This window comes from Mytilus galloprovincialis, chromosome 12, assembly GCF_965363235.1.
Source record: "Mytilus galloprovincialis chromosome 12, xbMytGall1.hap1.1, whole genome shotgun sequence".
In the NCBI taxonomy this organism is placed as follows: domain Eukaryota; kingdom Metazoa; phylum Mollusca; class Bivalvia; order Mytilida; family Mytilidae; genus Mytilus; species Mytilus galloprovincialis.
Window position 1 is genome coordinate 59368358 of NC_134849.1, and position 18945 is coordinate 59387302.

Sequence of the window (18945 nt, forward strand, 5' to 3'; positions counted from 1 at the left end):
ATTTATATGTAGGTGAGTTTTGTTTTGTCAGGAACCCATGGTTTCTCTTCTATATAAGAAGAAGAAAAAGAAGCATCGAAGAAGAGGTGACATTTTCTAAATATGTTCATTCCACATGTTCTAAGTGTTTTTTGGCATCTTACATCATGTACATGTCTAACTTGCTCATGGGTCATAGTTTATGGTGACTTAATTATAAATATCAGTTTATCTGGCAGCCCGTTTCATTTTGTGTAATCCTTTTTCATGTTTTTACATTGAAAATCATAAAGGTTTATAACTTAAACCATGCAGGGACCTTACAACTTTAATTGATAACCCAAACCTTTTGCGATCTCCACCAAGACAATGAACTGCCGAGAATTTATACACTGGTGTCTGTGTGTGGTAAACTAGGCTTGTTATACTTATTGATCAATGTTTCTTATAAACCTTATTTTACAGGCTTACGCATGCATATTTGCGTTGCAAGTCAGGTTTCGAATGCCTGCGATCTTCATACCACAAAAGACTTAACAAGTTAAGACTAAAAAGAAATCATACATGTTTTGAATGGTTTTATTGAAATAAATATATTCATGGTATTGGTTTAAATTCACAAATAAAATATTGCGTGGTATACATGTCTTTATGGCTAGCCCACTGATAGTTATAAAACGTTGATGATGGAATATACATGGACCCGTATATCTGCGATGTCAGATGATCTGGTTCTCCTGTAGCCCAGTCGGTATAAGTAACTGTAGAGTTGTCTACCCATTTCCATTTCCCGTTAACTAGATGTGCACCAATGTAGAAACCCCACAAGTCACCTTGAATTGATTTAACGAAACGTATTAGTTCAATTCATATGATAAGAAAATATAATTAGAACTATATGAAGACAGTTGAAGTTGGAGAAATACATCACCAATGTATAAACGATGTACTATTTGAGTAATTTTATGAAACGGAAAAGCAGAAAAGCGGAATATAATATATTCTTATTATATTGGGACTATAAAAGAGAGACCGATTGAATTCATTTTAATGCTAAGTTCTAACTACTTGTGACTTTGAATATTTGAAAATAAATCAATAGCTATAAGAAGAAGTGGTAAAAGTGCCTATGACACAACTATACATTCTTTCAAGTATTATCTCAAGTATTTATATGAAAAAAGGAGTTAAATAGTTAAATAATATCTGTATAGCGAGACTAGAAAGAAAAACGTTTGAACTTTTTTTTATGCCAACAAAAGGATGTAACATCTTTGAAGCATTTACCTGTTCTTACAAAACAAAAGTCACTATTATTTATTATTTTCAACATTAATATATATTTATGCCAATACATATCAAGAACATTAATGTAGTGCAAGTATCCGTTACAACAGTATATGTAAAGTAAATATGAGTTATGATTGATTGTGTGTATATGTTTGCAATTGTATACACTTTTCGGAACTTAACATCAATTTTTGAATTTATTGGCGGTAAAATGGAAAACCATTGTCAGCACTATTATTTCTCTATCTAATGCAAAACTAGCATCAGACAAAAATAGAAACATGTTTTAACTGTGCTGGACTTTGTCTTACAACTGTGAGATTCTGCAGCACGACTACATCTCAACTAGATGAGCGTATGAAGTACTTAAACTAGGTAATTGGGAAAATGTTACTTACTTGGTAAAAGATGCTGAGCAACTAACTGTTTAAGATGCTGTACTATAAGATTGTTCTCTGCTGCGTCATTTATTATAACAAGGTCACTGCCGTGGTCTAAACAGAACTTTTTTGCCGGCTCCCAATACAGTGATGATTTTGAAAAATAATAACAAGATGCTCCATAATATATATACTCAGGAAGACAACCTACAATGCATCAACAAAACATTAACAAACTAAGTTTAATTCTTTTTGTTAGATTTTGACACTGTAACCTTTTTAAATAGGAAAATCATTGTAAATCTGTATAAATTATATAGCATGATACAGATATCTCCCAGTTGATACGATTTCTTATCACGACTCACTTTATTTAGAGTTTGTCTGAAAAGGAAGCTATTAAACCAAGAGTTCCAAGTTGTAAAGTTGAAGTCCTTCCTTCGTAATCATGGTAATTATTTTCATTCCCCGTCACTAGTTACGACTGTTATTGAATATCAGTTTTAAAGATTATAACATATATGTTTCTAATGTTGTAGCTATAAGCCCTTCCCGTTTTTCGAATTTGATCTACCGAACAAGAATAAGTACTAGGTTTGTAATAACATGAGCAACACGACGGGTGTGTTTTGGAGGTGGATATGCTTACCCTACCGGAGCACCTTAAATAACCTTGGTAGAGTTCGTGCTACTCAGTCTATCCTTTTCTATGTGGTGTTGCGTGATCTATTGTTGTTTTTTTTTCTCTCTCTTTTTTAGCAATGTCCTTTTTAAATCTTTGTTATGAAGCGCCCTTATACAAAACGAGAAATACCAGTACCAAAAAACAGTTATAAGACGGTTTTTGTTCTGTATAAAGACCTTGTACAATATGTATACATACCATGATTAGTGGCATTGTTTGCTGACGTTGTATTCGATAACATAGTTGTTGACACAGGTGTTGTAACTGGTGTTGTAACAGCCGTAGTTGTTGTTGGACTTGTAGATGCCATAGTTGACATTCCGGTCGTGGACATTTGAGAAGAACTTGAACTCAATACAGTTGTGGACATCGGTGTTGGAGTTGTAGATGTGATTGTCGTTCCAGAAGTTGTAGAAGCGGCAGTTGATGTTGTTGAAGGGATTATTGTTGATGTAGAAACAGGTGTTACTGTTGTGGTGGCGGTTGTTGCAATAGTTGTGACATTTGGAACTGTACAACCAAGATTACAAAGATCTCCTTTGCAGCAACGGAAGCACAACGAGAATCCTCTTTTATTCATTTCACTTACAGCATCAACATGATCAAGACTTCGTCCAAACGTGTGTGATAAACCACTTAGTCTGTCACAAAGCTGGAATTTTTATGTTAAAGTGTAATGGTATTTTTTTTTAAATGAACTGTAAACCAATGTATTTTTTTCGCAAATTTCGCGAGCAGAATTAAAACTTAAATATCAATCGTTGCGAAAATATCTTCTTTACCTAACTACATTGAGATATTAGACAATTGCGAAATTAAATATTCGCTATGTATTTTAGCTGAATGAGAAATAAATTATCCGACAAAGTAAGTTGGTTTACAGTAGTGTAGACAAAATAAAATAATATTAACTTAGGATATGCTTTGTAATTTTGATTCGTTGACACTAGTTTTGATTGTTTTTATTAACTTGAAAATACAGATCTACTTTAAAAAAAGTTTGTTTTCTAATTTGAATTGTTTTACATTGTCATTTCGGGGCCTTTTATAGCTGACTATGCAGTATTGGCTTTGCTCATTGTTGAAGGCCGTACGGTGACCTATATTTGTTAATGTCTGTGTCATGTTGGTCTCTTGCGGCAAGTTGTCTCATTGGCAATCATACCACATCTTCTTTTTCATATTGTCTAGAGAAGTATTCCAAAACATAAATATCTTAAAAAGACTATTCGTTTACCAGATGTTGCATAGTCATTTAAGAAACAAATAATTGTCAACTATATATGAAAAAAGGAAACTATCAACATAATTAAATCTATAACAATGATAATACACATACAGAGATGAGGTATAACTACAGACGAAACAAATTGCCACGAAAGAATAATAATACAGTCTGGAATATGTTATACAACGTCTTTGAAGATTTATTTAAAATGATACATACTGCCTTTGCACCACATTTTGCTGTATACGTTACATCAAACAGAGGATGTGGGGTCTTCAGTACCTCGCAAAGCTGCAACGGAAAAAGATAAAAGACTTGTATCCCAAGAAGGCAACAAAATAATTTCAACGTCACAATTGTTTTTCGTTAAAGTTAAATCCAGTCATATTACCGAGACGGTTGACAACGTCCTAAAATATCATATTATTTCAAAACAACACAGCAACAACAAAAACATAAGGTTATCTAACTAACATTTAGATAAAACAATGTCCTACACAGCTACTTTTGCATTGGTACTATTTCTGTACTAACAAAATGCAGTACTGGAAATTTACTTTTAATATTTAGTACTATTTCTTTACTTTAAAACTATTGTAATATTTAGGTACTTCTAATTTACAGTACTTGATTTGTACTAAATATTTTGGTACAGAAATAATACAATATTCCATGTTTTAAATTCATTACTTTAAGAGATTTGATATAGAAAAACTTTCAAAATGCTGGAAATGTAACGGTAGTAACACAAAATATGTAGTACCTAAATTTCAAGTACGAATAAAGTACTGTAAAATACAGGTACCTAAATATTACAATAAATTTAGAGTAACAAAATAGTACTGAATTTTAAAAGTAGATTTCCAGTACTACAAATTTTTAGTACAGAAATAGTACCTATGCAAAAGTAGCTGTGTATTAGTGCAACCACAAAAAACCTTAAAGGACGACTGCGTTTTGTATAGATTGGTTACTTGAATCAGAGTTTCAACTCTTGTGATTCATTAATTTAGTGTTATGTTGGCGGAACACGTGACTTGTGTATCAATTTAAAAGTGTTGTTTCTTTGATGATTTTTTTACAACAATGATACCTCATGATTCAAAAAATACTTTTTAATTGTCTTTTCGAAAACGGTAGGGTTGTGGAAAAGTTGTATACTTAGTTGTAAGGTTTTTACGAATCAACGGCGCTTATTTAACATTAAGAGGGTTAACTACCGAGTCAAAAAGTCAGCAGTCGTGTCCAGACAATCAATCTCATTCATTTACTCGTTTGCAATAGGTTTACTTAAATACTACATTTACTTAGGTTTTATAATGTAATTTGTAATTCTTTCAAAATTATATTTGGAGATCTGTTATTTTTTATATATTCGTTGAATAAGTGTTCTATGCTATTTTGATAAAATCCACAAAAACGCCCTACAGTTAACAAAAGTATGTACAAGCATAATACCATACCTCATCACGGCTACAAAGATTAACTTGATTGCATTGGTCTGGTTTCTTCATCAAAGCACAAGCATAACATATTGGTCCTCTTTGGTCTTTAGCTGGTAGAGCTGTAACAACAAAAAATAAATGTAATGATGTAAAGCAACGGTATTTATAGACTGCTTTTTGTTGCTCTTTTTGTGTCGATTCTGTGGGACATGTCCCCGTGATTGTGGTGTTTCCCCTTATATTGTAGCCATAGCGTTGTCAGTTTATTTTCGATCTATCAGTTTGACTGTCACTCTGGTATATTTCGCCCTCTTTAATTGGTTTTGAACACGTGAGAGGAATATATACTGTTTTTACGTGTGTCCTTTTTCTTAAAGTTGAAGTTTATTCTATAATATCTATCCCTTCAATGTACATGTCAGAACTGTTTATAGCCGAACAAGGCCTTTCTCTTTCAATGCGCTATCACCGTGAGACGTTGTATTCGTATATAAAATCGGTTACATATCATTTGAAAAGATTTTTTCTCTCACAATGCAAGATACATTGTGAGCATCATGCTAAAATAAGAAAAGTAAAACTATCTTTGTCGGAGTAATTAGAATTATAATAAGATAAAACCTACGATCTGCGCCACAACCACCATAATTGCAGTGATCATCGCTACAACAAGTGTCACATACTATTGTCTCAAATGAATTTTGACGTCTAGCTACAGCGCGTTTCCCTGGTGGACTCGCAAGACATCGCTGCAACATAAAAAAAGTTATTATGTTTATATAAATCATTAATATTGAGATAAATAGAATAAGCATAAGCATGTTTGAGAAGGGTAAGTTCTAAATGATTGTTATTCTTTTTCTTACCTTAATTGTTGCACATGTTCAAATCCTTATATTCCATGCGTGTCATTCATGTGTAATACCTTACTTAACTCCGTGTTGTATGTGTAAATGCACGTATACAATAGTATCAGATTTGAATACACAGTTCATGTTATCAGTGTGCATGTTGGTTTTAAAACGCCTTAGTAAATATCATGGATGCATTTAGATCAATACAAAGTGAATCAAAAAACACATGTCGCATTTGCATATCTTCTAGTAGACATGTATCTCTCTACGTTTTAACACGCATGTTCCAAAATAACTTTTGATAACATCACGTAGGACATGTATTCGCCCTTAGTATAATGTCATTACTGCTGTTTAATCTTATCCATTCATTCTTATAATTACGAAAAATACATTTCTTTTAATGAAGACATTTCTGTAGGATGTCAGTTATCCACAAAAATAATATTGATCATAGACTAGTAGAGACAACGCTCTATTTCTACATTTCTGATAATTATTATAGTATCATGGTATGAACAAAAAATAAGATGAAGTATGAATGAGACCAAATGAGACTGAAACTAAGAACAATATACGTACGTTGTTAAAACAATATATACCTGTTTGTCTCTACATCCGGTATTGAAGTATGCATTGCCATCGTCTGTTATAATTCTTTCAGCATAACATTCCTAAAATAAAAAATAAAAACAATTATATATGAATATGAAATAACACATAAACACTTAAATATGAATATAATTTTCAGTTATGTATCACCGTAAAACACATGGTTTGTTTGAATGGAGTGAATTTGTATTATACTTAAATATGATTATAAAATTGAGTTATGTATAACAGAAAAACACATGGTGTGTTTTAATAAAATAAATTTGTATTATTTTAATCTCTAATATAATCACTTTTTAATTTTCAAATTTGTGTTCTACATTTTTAGAAAGGACGAGGACGATGACATATTCGAACGACAACGGATACACAACCTACATATAATCTTTCTTATATATGCTGTATTTTAACTACACGCATGATACCAGATTTAGATTGATAACATTGGTTGCAATGCATTTTATAGATTTCCCAGTGTAATAAAAACCGATAATTGCACATGTGAAATAAACGTGATTATCTCACTCCTCTGCCTTTTAACAACAATAGGCTTTGTCAAGGCATCGATAAAAAAGTTATGAATGCGCAGAAAAAGATATAGCTTCTCAGATTTTGTACTTTAATTTCATAATTATATCATTTGCAAACGTAATAAAAAGAATAACTCATCAAAGAATTCAAATATCAGACAATATTCAACTCGTGACCGAACAACACTGATAAATAATTGTATGCACTACGCAAATTCGTAAATTAATGTGCTGTTTGGTCACTCGTTGAATATTTTTGTCTATTTGAATTTGTCGATCAGTTATTCTATAAATATTGGATATATATTCTTGAACGAGATTGTAGAAAAAAGTAAAAAGTAAAATCCGAAAACACTGTTTCGTGTGAGTAACACCGAACAAAATGAAAAACGAAAGAATATGAATAGAGAATTGTTTAATTAATTGACGAAAAAAAATAACTATTATCAAATGAATCATTGATAGGAGTTAAACTTAATATAGAATATATAGAAACAAAGTCAAAGACCTGAAATGTAATCCTCGATTAACACATAGGGCTCCGATATTATATATAATATAAATATTAAATAGAAATGCCTTCGAGTAATAAATGAACACTCCATTAACAAATGTGTAAGATGTAAAACGATTTGATTTTATAAATCCATAGCAGTATTGAACGCATGAGTCTAATGCTAAGAAAACCATTAAATGTTACAGAACACCTAACGTGTTTATTTACAGACACAAATGTTATACCTCGTGATCTCCACATTTGACAACAGTTTTACAATCTCGCGGGAACGGGATCTGGTCACAGTGAAAACATGTAAGAGCAGTCCCTATAAAGAAAAGAATACGTTTAGCAACATTCGGAAAATATTGCAATTGCATATCTCATATTAGAGAAGCAAGAAAATGCACAAAGATATTAAGAAATGAGTACGTACGTTAATAAGACCAAAAAGTAAAAATCTCCGATAACAATTTTATCTTTAACTGTTTAAGCTTTTTTAATCTACATTTGTATAAATAAGCGTTGTATTACAGCAATTGTAGTTTTGAAAACATAGTGGTTAGACCAATATTTATTAAATCACAGATTCATAAATTTCAATTTACAAATCAATGCACTTTGAAACTATTCAGTCAATCCATGTACAGATCTGTCAGACAAAAACAATGGCTGATTTTGACATTTCAGCTAAAGTTAAGTTTAACGAAGAACTTTAAAGTTATATTTTTATTTCCATTTCTTTTATTTCACACTCCTTTAATTTGATTAACGTTTTATTGTATTTGTAGGTGTTGATAACTTTTAGTTGTGTCTTGAAGGTGTCAATCAATTTTGATTGTGTCTTTATTGTAGGTGTCATCAATTTAAGTTGTGGCATTCTTGTAGCTGTCGATACATTTTAGTTGTGTCTTTCTTGTAGGAGTTAATCAATGTTAGTTGTGTCTTGTAGGTGCTTATCAATTTTAGTTGTTTTTGAAGGTGTTCATCAATTTCAGTTGTGTCTTGCAGGTGTTCATCAATTTTGAATTCGCGTCAAATTTGCTGGTATTAGATGTCCAGCGTACAATACACTGCAAAGTGTGAATTGTTCAAAGATGATAATTATAGCGACATACCTATGCAAAAGTTGTTAACAAATCTGGTCACACGTAGGGAAACAAACCATTACTCTTTCATTATAACACTCCGACAAGACTTATTAACAAATTGCATGCATTTGTATGCATGTTGCTACTTTAAGATTAACATATACCTACACAACAATATAATTTATCAAAACTACAATAAATAATAAAAGTGTTGTGATTGTTGAGAGACACCAAGTATTCAGAGACTTAATGAAGAGACCGAAACACTTCATGTTCAGTACTTCATTAGGCTAAAAGCAGGAAACATACTATATATAAAATATTACTGAATTACATGTACCAAAGATGATAAATACAATGAATAAATAATGCCCTACCTGTGGGAAACCAAGATGCTGCTACGAGCACAACACAACCTAAAACAATTACAACAATGTAAGGAATTAAAACATCTACGAGCAAATGAATTTGAAATAGGAAAATTATCGGTGAAATAACAACAAGTGCGAAGTGTTACATGTGCATGTATGGCAGATACAGTCAGAATGTCTGATAAGATGGTTTCTTACACATTTTTTGAATGTTTTTTAGTTGCTATCATCTATGTTCGTCTTTACCTAACAGTTCAGTTCCGGGATACGGTTTTCAGACGAATATGTCATGTGATATCAAACACCCCGTGACAAAAATGTATGCATAGAAATTTCAAACACATGTTGAGCAAACGGGTGAAAAAATTGTATCCGTTATACTGCACTGAAATTAAAATCTAAAAGGATGGTCACCCTCCCTCAGTCATACGACAATTACGATTATGTACTTACGGAACATTAATTATTTCTATAAAACCCTACATTATGACATTTATGAAAGTGCTGGAAACTTTCAATAGAGCAGGGATACAGGAGCGACTTCTATCTGGTAAAAGGCGTGGGAAATTGACGATCTTTTCCGGTGAAAGACATGATTCCATAAATGACCTACTTTTGTAGACCCTATGTTCACTACAGTTTTATTTTGCTATTTGACACACTATTTTTTTTATTTCTGGTGTAGCTATCTGTTTGTGTATTTTGTACACCACATAATATGGCATTGATATAAGAAAGCAAGTGGTGTAGTTTATACTTTCCTTTTGAATATTAAAAGACGTTAAAACGAGAGGGTTGTCAATTATATCATATCTATATCACAAATGAGTTCATTTTTTGCAATATTATGTAACTTCAATCCAATTCTTTTGTCTTCGACTGTGACATCACTGAAAAGACTTTGCATTATTTTGTATTTATATCTGCTATCTCCTTCAAGTTTTCTGTCGCTCAGTTTTTGAATTCTTAAAATGTGTTGTATACTATGGTTTGTCGTTTAGTAGGATTTCTTGTCATATTTTCACTGAACTATGTATTAGGTATTTTCTACAGATTGTCCTTCGGATTTGGAAAAAATATGTTTTTCTAAAATTGTATTATTTTTAAATTTCACTCAGTTCACGTAGAAGTATTTCATAAATTTTGATAACCTTAAAATATCCATATAGCTCGATCGATTATTCTATTATTCAAAAGCAGAATTTATAGAAAGGGATGAGTTAACATCAGTTTTAGTTTGCAACCCGGATTTGGTTTTTTTACTTAATCGATTTATGAATTTCGAACAGCGGTATACTACTGTTACCTTTATTCAACAATAACGATTCTTAGAAATACGATAAAAAAAATCTAAATTAATGAGTTTGTATTTGATTGTGCCATGTGATTAGTGATTTTCCGATTGAATTTTCCTCGGAGTTCAGTATTTTTTGTGATTTTACTTTTTACATTATCTTTGTGAAAAAAACAAACTCCTTTCTTCCTTTTGAATTGAACATGTTGAGGAACTTGTATTTTATGTATTTTATTTACAAATCATGGCATTTCTGTAAGCCTTTTAATTTAAGGCATGTTATATTTATTAGCTGGCTTTTTTTTCGAAAGCTAGAGTTTGGATCAAAAGTTTTGAAGAAAAAAACACGTGACCTTCGAAGGTAATATATTTATGGTACCATCCAAATGTACAAGGGCAATCAGATTAAATAGAAACACTTAACACCAATATATATATAAATTATTAAAAGCATGAGAAACTTTGTACAACACGACGGGTGTCACATGTGAAGCAGGATATGCTTACACTTTCGGAGCGTCTAAGATCCCGCAAGTGTTTGTTGGGGTTCGTGTTGCTTAGTCTTCAGTTTTCTATGATGTTTTTGTGTCCTATTGTTTTTCTGGTTGTCTTCTTTTAAGCCATGACGTTGTCAGTTTATTTTCGACTAATGAGTTTGAATTTCCCTCTGGTATCTTTCGCCCCTTTTCTTTTAACAAAAACAAATATAACCAAGTTCGTTCAAGTTATAATCATTTAACAAAGATCTATATCATTCTTGAATAATAAGAATATAACTTATAAATTTTAAATATTTTTAAAAGATTAAATGTAGATAATTTTTGGTGGTTTTTAAATGTTTTAAAATTGGCATTTTAAGGGGAGGTAACTCTAAAACAGTGGATTTCTGAAGGAATCAATATGGAATTTTCCTATTTTTGTATTTTAGCTGGAAAAAACGTACGGTGACCCTGTCTTTTCTTTTGATATTCTCAAGGAATTGTATGAAACTATGTTTTCCCAATTTTTGTGTTAAGTTTCTAATCACAAAATGGTTATTTTCCTGTTTAATTCATACAAAATGTTCCATTTTGTCACAAACTGTAGATTGAGAAAATGCGTGGTGATTTATCGTTTTTATAATATTTTTGACAATATGTCAAAAGATACTACGTTTTGTCAAAGTATGAACAAATTTCTTCATTTTTATTTTACTCCTATACTACCTTAACTGAGAGATAGTTCATACTACTGAATAACAACATAACACCATGGTCAAAACAGGAAAAACAGGAACGACAGACAGCAATAAACAGAGCATTACACTTGAAGGTGGGGGAATACTTTGAGTAAATCGGTTAATAACATGCACTATGTAAGGACGTGATTAAATTAATTAAAAAGCACCAAAACACTTAGATGCAATAACAACAATATATTACTAAAATGAATATATATAATTCAATGCACGATGACCTTTATACAACACGACGGGTGCCACATGAGAAGCAGGATGTGCTTAAACTTCTGGAACATCCAAAATTCCTTCGGTGTTTGGTAAGTATCGTGTTGCTTAGTCTGTAGTTTTCTATGTTGTGTTTTGTGTCCTATGTTTTTCCATTTTTCTGTATGTCTTTTTCTCTTGAATCCATGACGTTGTCTGTTTATTTTCGACTTACATGTATGAGTTGGAATGTCCCTCTAGTATATTTTGCCCCTTCTTCTTTTCACAGAAATTATATACAACCAAGCACGTATAATCCGTTCAATTCAACACAGATCTATGTCATTCTTTATCGTTATATATAATTTTAACGAGGCTTACAATATACGTCGGAACAAAATTTGCTGACAACACAAGAATTAATTGAATGTTCCAAGTAAAATGACAAAATATATTCGTTCAAAGATAAATACCTTAGGTCAACTTCATTGTTGATTATGGTCGTTATCATTAATCCCCAATGACCACGATACATACTTCGGTCAAGATGTCTATACATAATTCTTGAATCAAAGCAACATTTAGAGTTTAGAGGAAGTCGTACTGTTACAAGAACAATTGAATTATGACCTAAATTGATGACCGAATAGAGGGATAGTTCATCCTACTGAAACATGACATACCACCAAGGGCAAAACAGGAAAGACGGACAACATTAAACAAAGCATTAAACTTGGCTAAAAACTTTGAGTAAATCGGTTAATACCAGACATTAAATTCATTAAAAAAACCAAAACAATACGATTCAAGAACAACAAAATATAACTTTTATAAATATATATAATTTAATGCGTGAGGAACTTTATACAATGCGACTGATACAATGCATGCAGCAGAATATGCTTACACTTTCAGTGCACCTGAGATATCTAAGGTTTTTGGTGGGTTTGTGTTGTGTAGTCTATAGTTTTCTAGCGTTTTGTTCTCTACTATGTGTCTGGTGTCTTTTTTAAAGCCATAATATTGTCATTTTGTTTTCGTCTTATGAGTTATATTTTATTCTTGTATCGTTAGCCCCTCTTGTATGGCTAAACGTGGTGTATTAATAATACCAAATCTGTATGATCCGTACAATTCAACACAGATCTTAGTCATATTTAATAGTTGAATATAATTGTATCGAAGCTTACAGTATACATCGACACAACAATGACCGACAACATAAGAATTGCTGGAATTTTAAGTAAAATGATAAAATATATTTATTGATAGATAAATACCTTAGGGCAATACTATTGCTGATTATGGTCATTATTATTAATCCCTAATGACCAGAAGACATACTTCGGTCAAGGTGTCTATACATAATTATTCAGTCAAATTAAAATTCACAGAACAGAGAAAGTCGTACTATTACATAAACAATTAAATTGAAGACTGAAATATAAAAAAGAAGATGTGGTATGAGTGCCAATGATACAAATCTCCACAAGAGACCAACATAACACAGCAGATAACAACTATAGGTCACCGTACAGCCTTCAACATTGAGAAAAACCCATACTGCATAGTCAGCGATAACAATGGTTGACAACATTATAGTTGCACGAACTTTCAGAGTAAAATGATAAAATATATTCATTTATAGATAAATACCTTAGGACAACCACAATGCTGATTATGGTCATCATGATGAATCCCTTATGACCACTAGACATACTTCGGTCAAGATTTCTATTCACTATTCTTCAATCAAATTAACATTTAGAGTATAGTGGAAGTTGAACTGTTACATGAACAATGGCATTCTGACATACATTGACGACCGAATAGATGATATAACGGGACAAGGATATAAATAACATTTACATAACATCATGGCAGAAAAGACAATAAAGAACAAAGCATTACCCTTTGTGGAAAAACTTAAAGTAAATCGGTAATGAACATACATTATAAAAGGACGTCAATAAATTCATAAAAAAACAACAAAAAAACATTACGATGGCAGAATAACAAAATATAATAAATATTATTGCCAATCTTTAAAGTTAGTTCTTGTCATTGATTGGTGTAATTTTTTTTTTCTCGATCATGCATATAAAAAAAGCAATTAACAAACTTACGTTAATATTTCATATTGTAATACTAATGTGACGTAATAAAGCCATTGCGCACATACAAACACTAAATCATGTGTATAATTTCAATTTTTGGTCTACTTACCTAGTACCAACAACATATTGTAGTTCAAATATTTCTATTGTCAATGAACATAGATAAGATAAGGCATATCGTCATTAACACCAATATGAAGAAATGTCCAATGCTATACTTTCAAGGTTAAACAAAGGCGTACTTAGACGACCTACTTGTCCTAGTATTGATTCCAATCACAATGATAATAAGAGGTGTTCATAGGTAATTGTTATAATTTCGTCGGTCAAAGATATAAGATATAAGTACCGTACAATTATTGTATCTAGCTAATGAAATTGACGAAGGGGTAAATTACGGTCTTCAATATTGAGAAAAACCCATACCGCATAGTCAGCTATAACAATGATTGACAACATTATAGTTGCACGAACTGTCATAGTAAAATGATAAAATATATTCAATTATAAACAAATACCTTAAGACAACCACATTGCTAACAACACAGATAACAACTATAGGTCACCGTATAATATATAAGAACAACACCATATATTTTTTTTTAAAAGAATGTCTGTATTTCAATTTTTACCTTTTTTTCCCCTAGAATAATAAATATTCAGCACAAAGACCTAAATTGTTTTTCATATCGTATGAATGTCAAAAAACATTTCCAATAACAATAACTCATATCTATTAAACATTTGAAAAGTTTAATTTGATAAAAATTTGAAAAAAAGTTTATCAATTATTTGTTGGTAAATGTATATGTAATGTCTTGTCTTTCATTCAACTTGAAATGAATAAATCATTGGTTATTGATTTTAATGATAAAATGCAAAAAAAATACACCTTCCGCGGGTATGACAATTAAGATAATTAGAATTCGTGCAAACTAAAAATGTTCATATGACAGGTTGCGTAAATATAATGTTTTATGCTGTCAATGTTCTTTGTATAGTAATTACAGTTTTCTCATTGCAGATTATTTCTTATTTACCTGTTTGTGTAATTTTCTAAAGGTAAATACTGTAGTTTCAAGGAATCTGAGAAAATGTAGTTGACTGCATATTTTTTTAAAGTGTTGGTTATCATATTTTATGACAGTATTCCATGATAGTAAGGCTATGTCTTTCTCCTATTTTAAAATAAAATGATATTACACAGATTGGCCAGTTAAACACGTTTCGTTAATGTTCCCATAAAAAACAAGTTTAATCTACCATTTTTTACATTAAAAAATACCTGAAACAAGTCAGGATCATGACAGTTGTTATCAATTCGTTTGGTGTGTTTTACTTTTGATTATGGACTTTCTTTTTTGAATAAACGTACATGTATATATGCACTTTTGATTTTAAGCATTGTATTACATCAGAATAACATTATATCTACTCTGAATCAACTTTTTGACGTCAAACAACTCTCAGATTAGAATTGTTGCGTCTAATGTTTTGAATTATTGTGTCATCACAGTTTACGGGAACCTATGGGACTTTGCGTAGTGGCGCAAAAATTTGCATACAAGTGTAAATACGTCTATTTTCCTCACAATGTAGTATTTTTGTGGTTTTACGTTATATCTTATTTGAGGAAATGTGCTTATCTCAACACTGAACTTGTTTGTATCTTGTTGCATTCAAGTCATTAAGTTATTTACAACTGTGTTAAGGTTGTGTATCCTGTTTTGCCTACTTACTTGAAACATTTTGTACAAAGGATTATTGTCAGTTGTAAAGATGTAAACTAATTGTCAGATTATTTGACATTTTTTCATCAGCACTGATTTGCAAAACTATAATCTTATAAAAAGTCAATCGAAACATTCAATGTGACAATGTGTCTTGACAATACTGCTTGACTGACCCAGTCAACAAAAAGTGATATATTATGAAATTTGTCACTAGACTGAGGAATGTGTGCCTTTAAATGATCCCATATAAATAGTTATTGTTATATTAACATGATCAATGTCATACAGTATTTCAGCTTGGTAGGGCATCAAAAGTTTTAATATTCATAGCAATTTGTAATGCAGAAAAGTTGTGGTAATTGTTTGACAGATTTCAAATATTGAAATAAAAAAATTTGAAAGATTCATTGAGATTTTTAAACGCATGAAATGTTAAAATATACAAATTGACGATGTAAATGTTCCAAATGTCCCCAAATATGACCAACCGAATTACTAATCGTAGGTTTTGTATATACATTAACAACACAAAGAGTGCCACACGTGGGTCAGGATTTGCATTCCCTTTCGGAACTCCTGGGATAACTTTGAGTTATTGATGGTATTTGTGTTGCTCAGTTTTTGATTTCCGTTGTTTATTTTCGTGCACAGTTGTTTGTCGTTATGTGTTTTTATTTTTTTCCATGTCGCTGTCGTTTATTTTTGAAATATGATTTTGAATGTCCCTTCGATTTCTTTCGCCTGTCTTTTAAAATCATATCTTAACAATATTCAGATAAGTGAGTTCTCAACCTTCCATTGGTTCAACTCCATTTATTCAATGACAAATGTACTGAAGGTGAAAGATAAACACATAAGTATGCAATATTGCCTAGGCATACAATGAAACCAATCACTTGCAAATGATAAGACAAATATGTCTGTAAGTGTATATAATTTTCATCAATATTATCTTATGATAGTTTCTTAGTTGTAATAATATATGTTAAAGTCGTAGGTTGTACTTTATTTTAAGTACATATATGACCTTGACAATATAATTATGAGGTATTAAAATAGTTAACATTTATCTTAAAATAAAAAGAATAATTATAATTTAAAAGCCAGTTGTTCATGAACAATTGAAAAGTCTTTCCTTTTTTTCTTTTATTGATAGCCTTCTTAGTTCAAAAATATATGGTTGCTAAGGACTTTTATGTTCATAACAAATGGCTGTTTTAGACAAAAATCATTCCTAAGGATAAAAATATTACTTCCAGTATTAAAAATGTCATATGTACTATTCATAGTCTTTCAAGTTAAAAAAATAAGTGATTGCTAAGGACTTATATGTCATTGTTAGGGACAAAAATGTCATTTACAGTATTAAAAATTTTTATATTTATATTATTCATAGCCTTCTAAGTTCAAAAATATATTGTTGCTAAGGTTATTTATGTCGTTGCTAGGGACTTTTACCTCTGACTTTGACCTAATTTTATAGATCTTATTATGCTGAACATTTTTGCATTCAAAGTTTTTTTCTATCTCTAACCTCTTTTGAGTTATAAGCGAAAAATCATCATTTCGGACCCGAAAAACAGTTTTCGTGCCCTAGGTCCATAATAGTTGGTCCAATAATTTTAAACCCACATAACAAATGTAGATCTGAACAAGACACACATTTTCTCCGTTATATTTTATCAGCCATCTTTTACGGTTATTGTGTAAATCAAATAACAAGCTAAGGTCAAAATCTTGGTCATGACCTTGACCATTGACCTTAGGTCTATTTTTGTTAGTCACGTAAATTGATGATTATTGGTGAAGATCCTGGGTGGATACAACTTACGGTTTCTGAGTTTTAGTGGCCAACCGACATCGGTTAATTTTCGAAGGGGCATAACCCTACCAATGAGTCGTTGAATCTTTTCGATCCAATGTAACGAAGAACCAGGGTCTGTTCCTGAAAAGATTCCACCCCTGGAAACAGCGTCCTCTTCCAAAGTCCGTTTTTTTTTCTGTTAATTTCCATTATTGTCGCGTTTCTGCATACTATAAACATACGTATCTATATTATGAATATTAAAGTGTATTTAATTTTCTATTAACTATTAATTCTATAAAGTTTTTTCCTTCATGGCGATCACTGCTATATTATATAGAGAGTCTCTATATATTATAGTAGTATATTATTCAAAGTATACATGAGGATGATGCAGATAAACGTGAAAATAGTAGTCTTGTCCCCGTCCGATTACTTATGAAAATTAAGTGTAAGTTAAAACCGAGGTATAATATTAGTGGTTCTTACGATAAAACCACGATATGGACAACGCTCTGATTGGCTTATTTATTTATCATTTTGTTTTTATTTGTCATACGATTGGATATCAATGTTAAAACCGATAGTCATGTCTCACTTTAAAGTCGGTTTGATGACGGAAACTCACTGCTTGATTGTTTAGAGAGTGTATCTAAAAAAAATAAAGTTATTTGTGGAAAACTTTTAGTGCATACTACATTGAATATAAGTTTTAATTAAATCCCGTCTGGATAATATCCGTTGAGGAGGTGTTCCATAATTGGAAGGAAATACATATAGAAGAAGAAGAAGAGTCTCTATATATTATAATAGTATATTAATCATAGTATACATGCAGATAAATGCAAAAATAAGTGTCCTTTCCCCGTCCAAGAACTTATGAAATTATGTGTAAGTTAAAACCGAAGTATAATAGTAGTGGTTCTTACGATATAAAAACCACGATATGGACAACGGTCTGATTGGCTTGTTTACTTTTCATTTTTGTAACTATAATACGATGTGTTCTCAATGTTAAAACTGGCAGTCATGTGTGACATGAAAGTCTGTTTGATGACGGAAGCAATGCGACTATGCATGGTACCTGTAGGACACAGAGGCATGATGATTAATTTATTGTGGGAGGAAGAGAAGCGACACACAGAATGAGGTCTTCTCGTTTAATAGTATAGATGTATATTGAAACGTTATTATGTTTCTTTTTGTGGATTGTAAATTAAGTTTGCTGACTATATCAAGATAGCATATTATGCAGCTTAACTACTACAAAAATATTTTTACACTATTAAAGTATTGTTAAAGATTCTTACATCAAACATGGAAAATACTTTGTTTAAACTAAATGGTATTATGATTGCTTAAAACTGTATATAAATGTAAACTTAGTTGGCATTGTGTTAAAATAAATTACAACCTATATCAATGAAGTGCTGTATTATGTCGTTTTGTTTTTCATAAATGTGTATAGGAAAAAAAGATATGAGCATATAATTACGCCAATGGTTGATTATTAATCGTGAAAAGTTCTACTTTAATAGAAAGGAATTAATGAATACGGGTATTGCTTTGAAGACAGTTTTGATTATAGTTTTTGATTAATTTATCCGTTTTCG

The 18945-nt window shown here is 31.1% G+C and overlaps 1 protein-coding gene across 1 annotated transcript; it reads right to left on the minus strand.

The window, feature by feature from the left end:
* Positions 1-542: 542 nt before the first annotated feature.
* Positions 543-14011, minus strand: LOC143054406 (uncharacterized). The gene is made up of 10 exons (XM_076227420.1): positions 13905-14011; positions 8968-9006; positions 7745-7827; positions 6464-6535; positions 5633-5756; positions 5026-5126; positions 3782-3853; positions 2533-2986; positions 1668-1856; positions 543-812 (listed from the first exon to the last, which is right to left on the minus strand). The coding sequence occupies exons 1-10, from the start codon at positions 13918-13920 to the stop codon at positions 577-579; spliced, it is 1386 nt and encodes a 461-aa protein (XP_076083535.1). The 5' UTR covers positions 13921-14011; the 3' UTR covers positions 543-576.
* Between the last annotated feature and the right edge of the window lie 4934 nt (positions 14012-18945).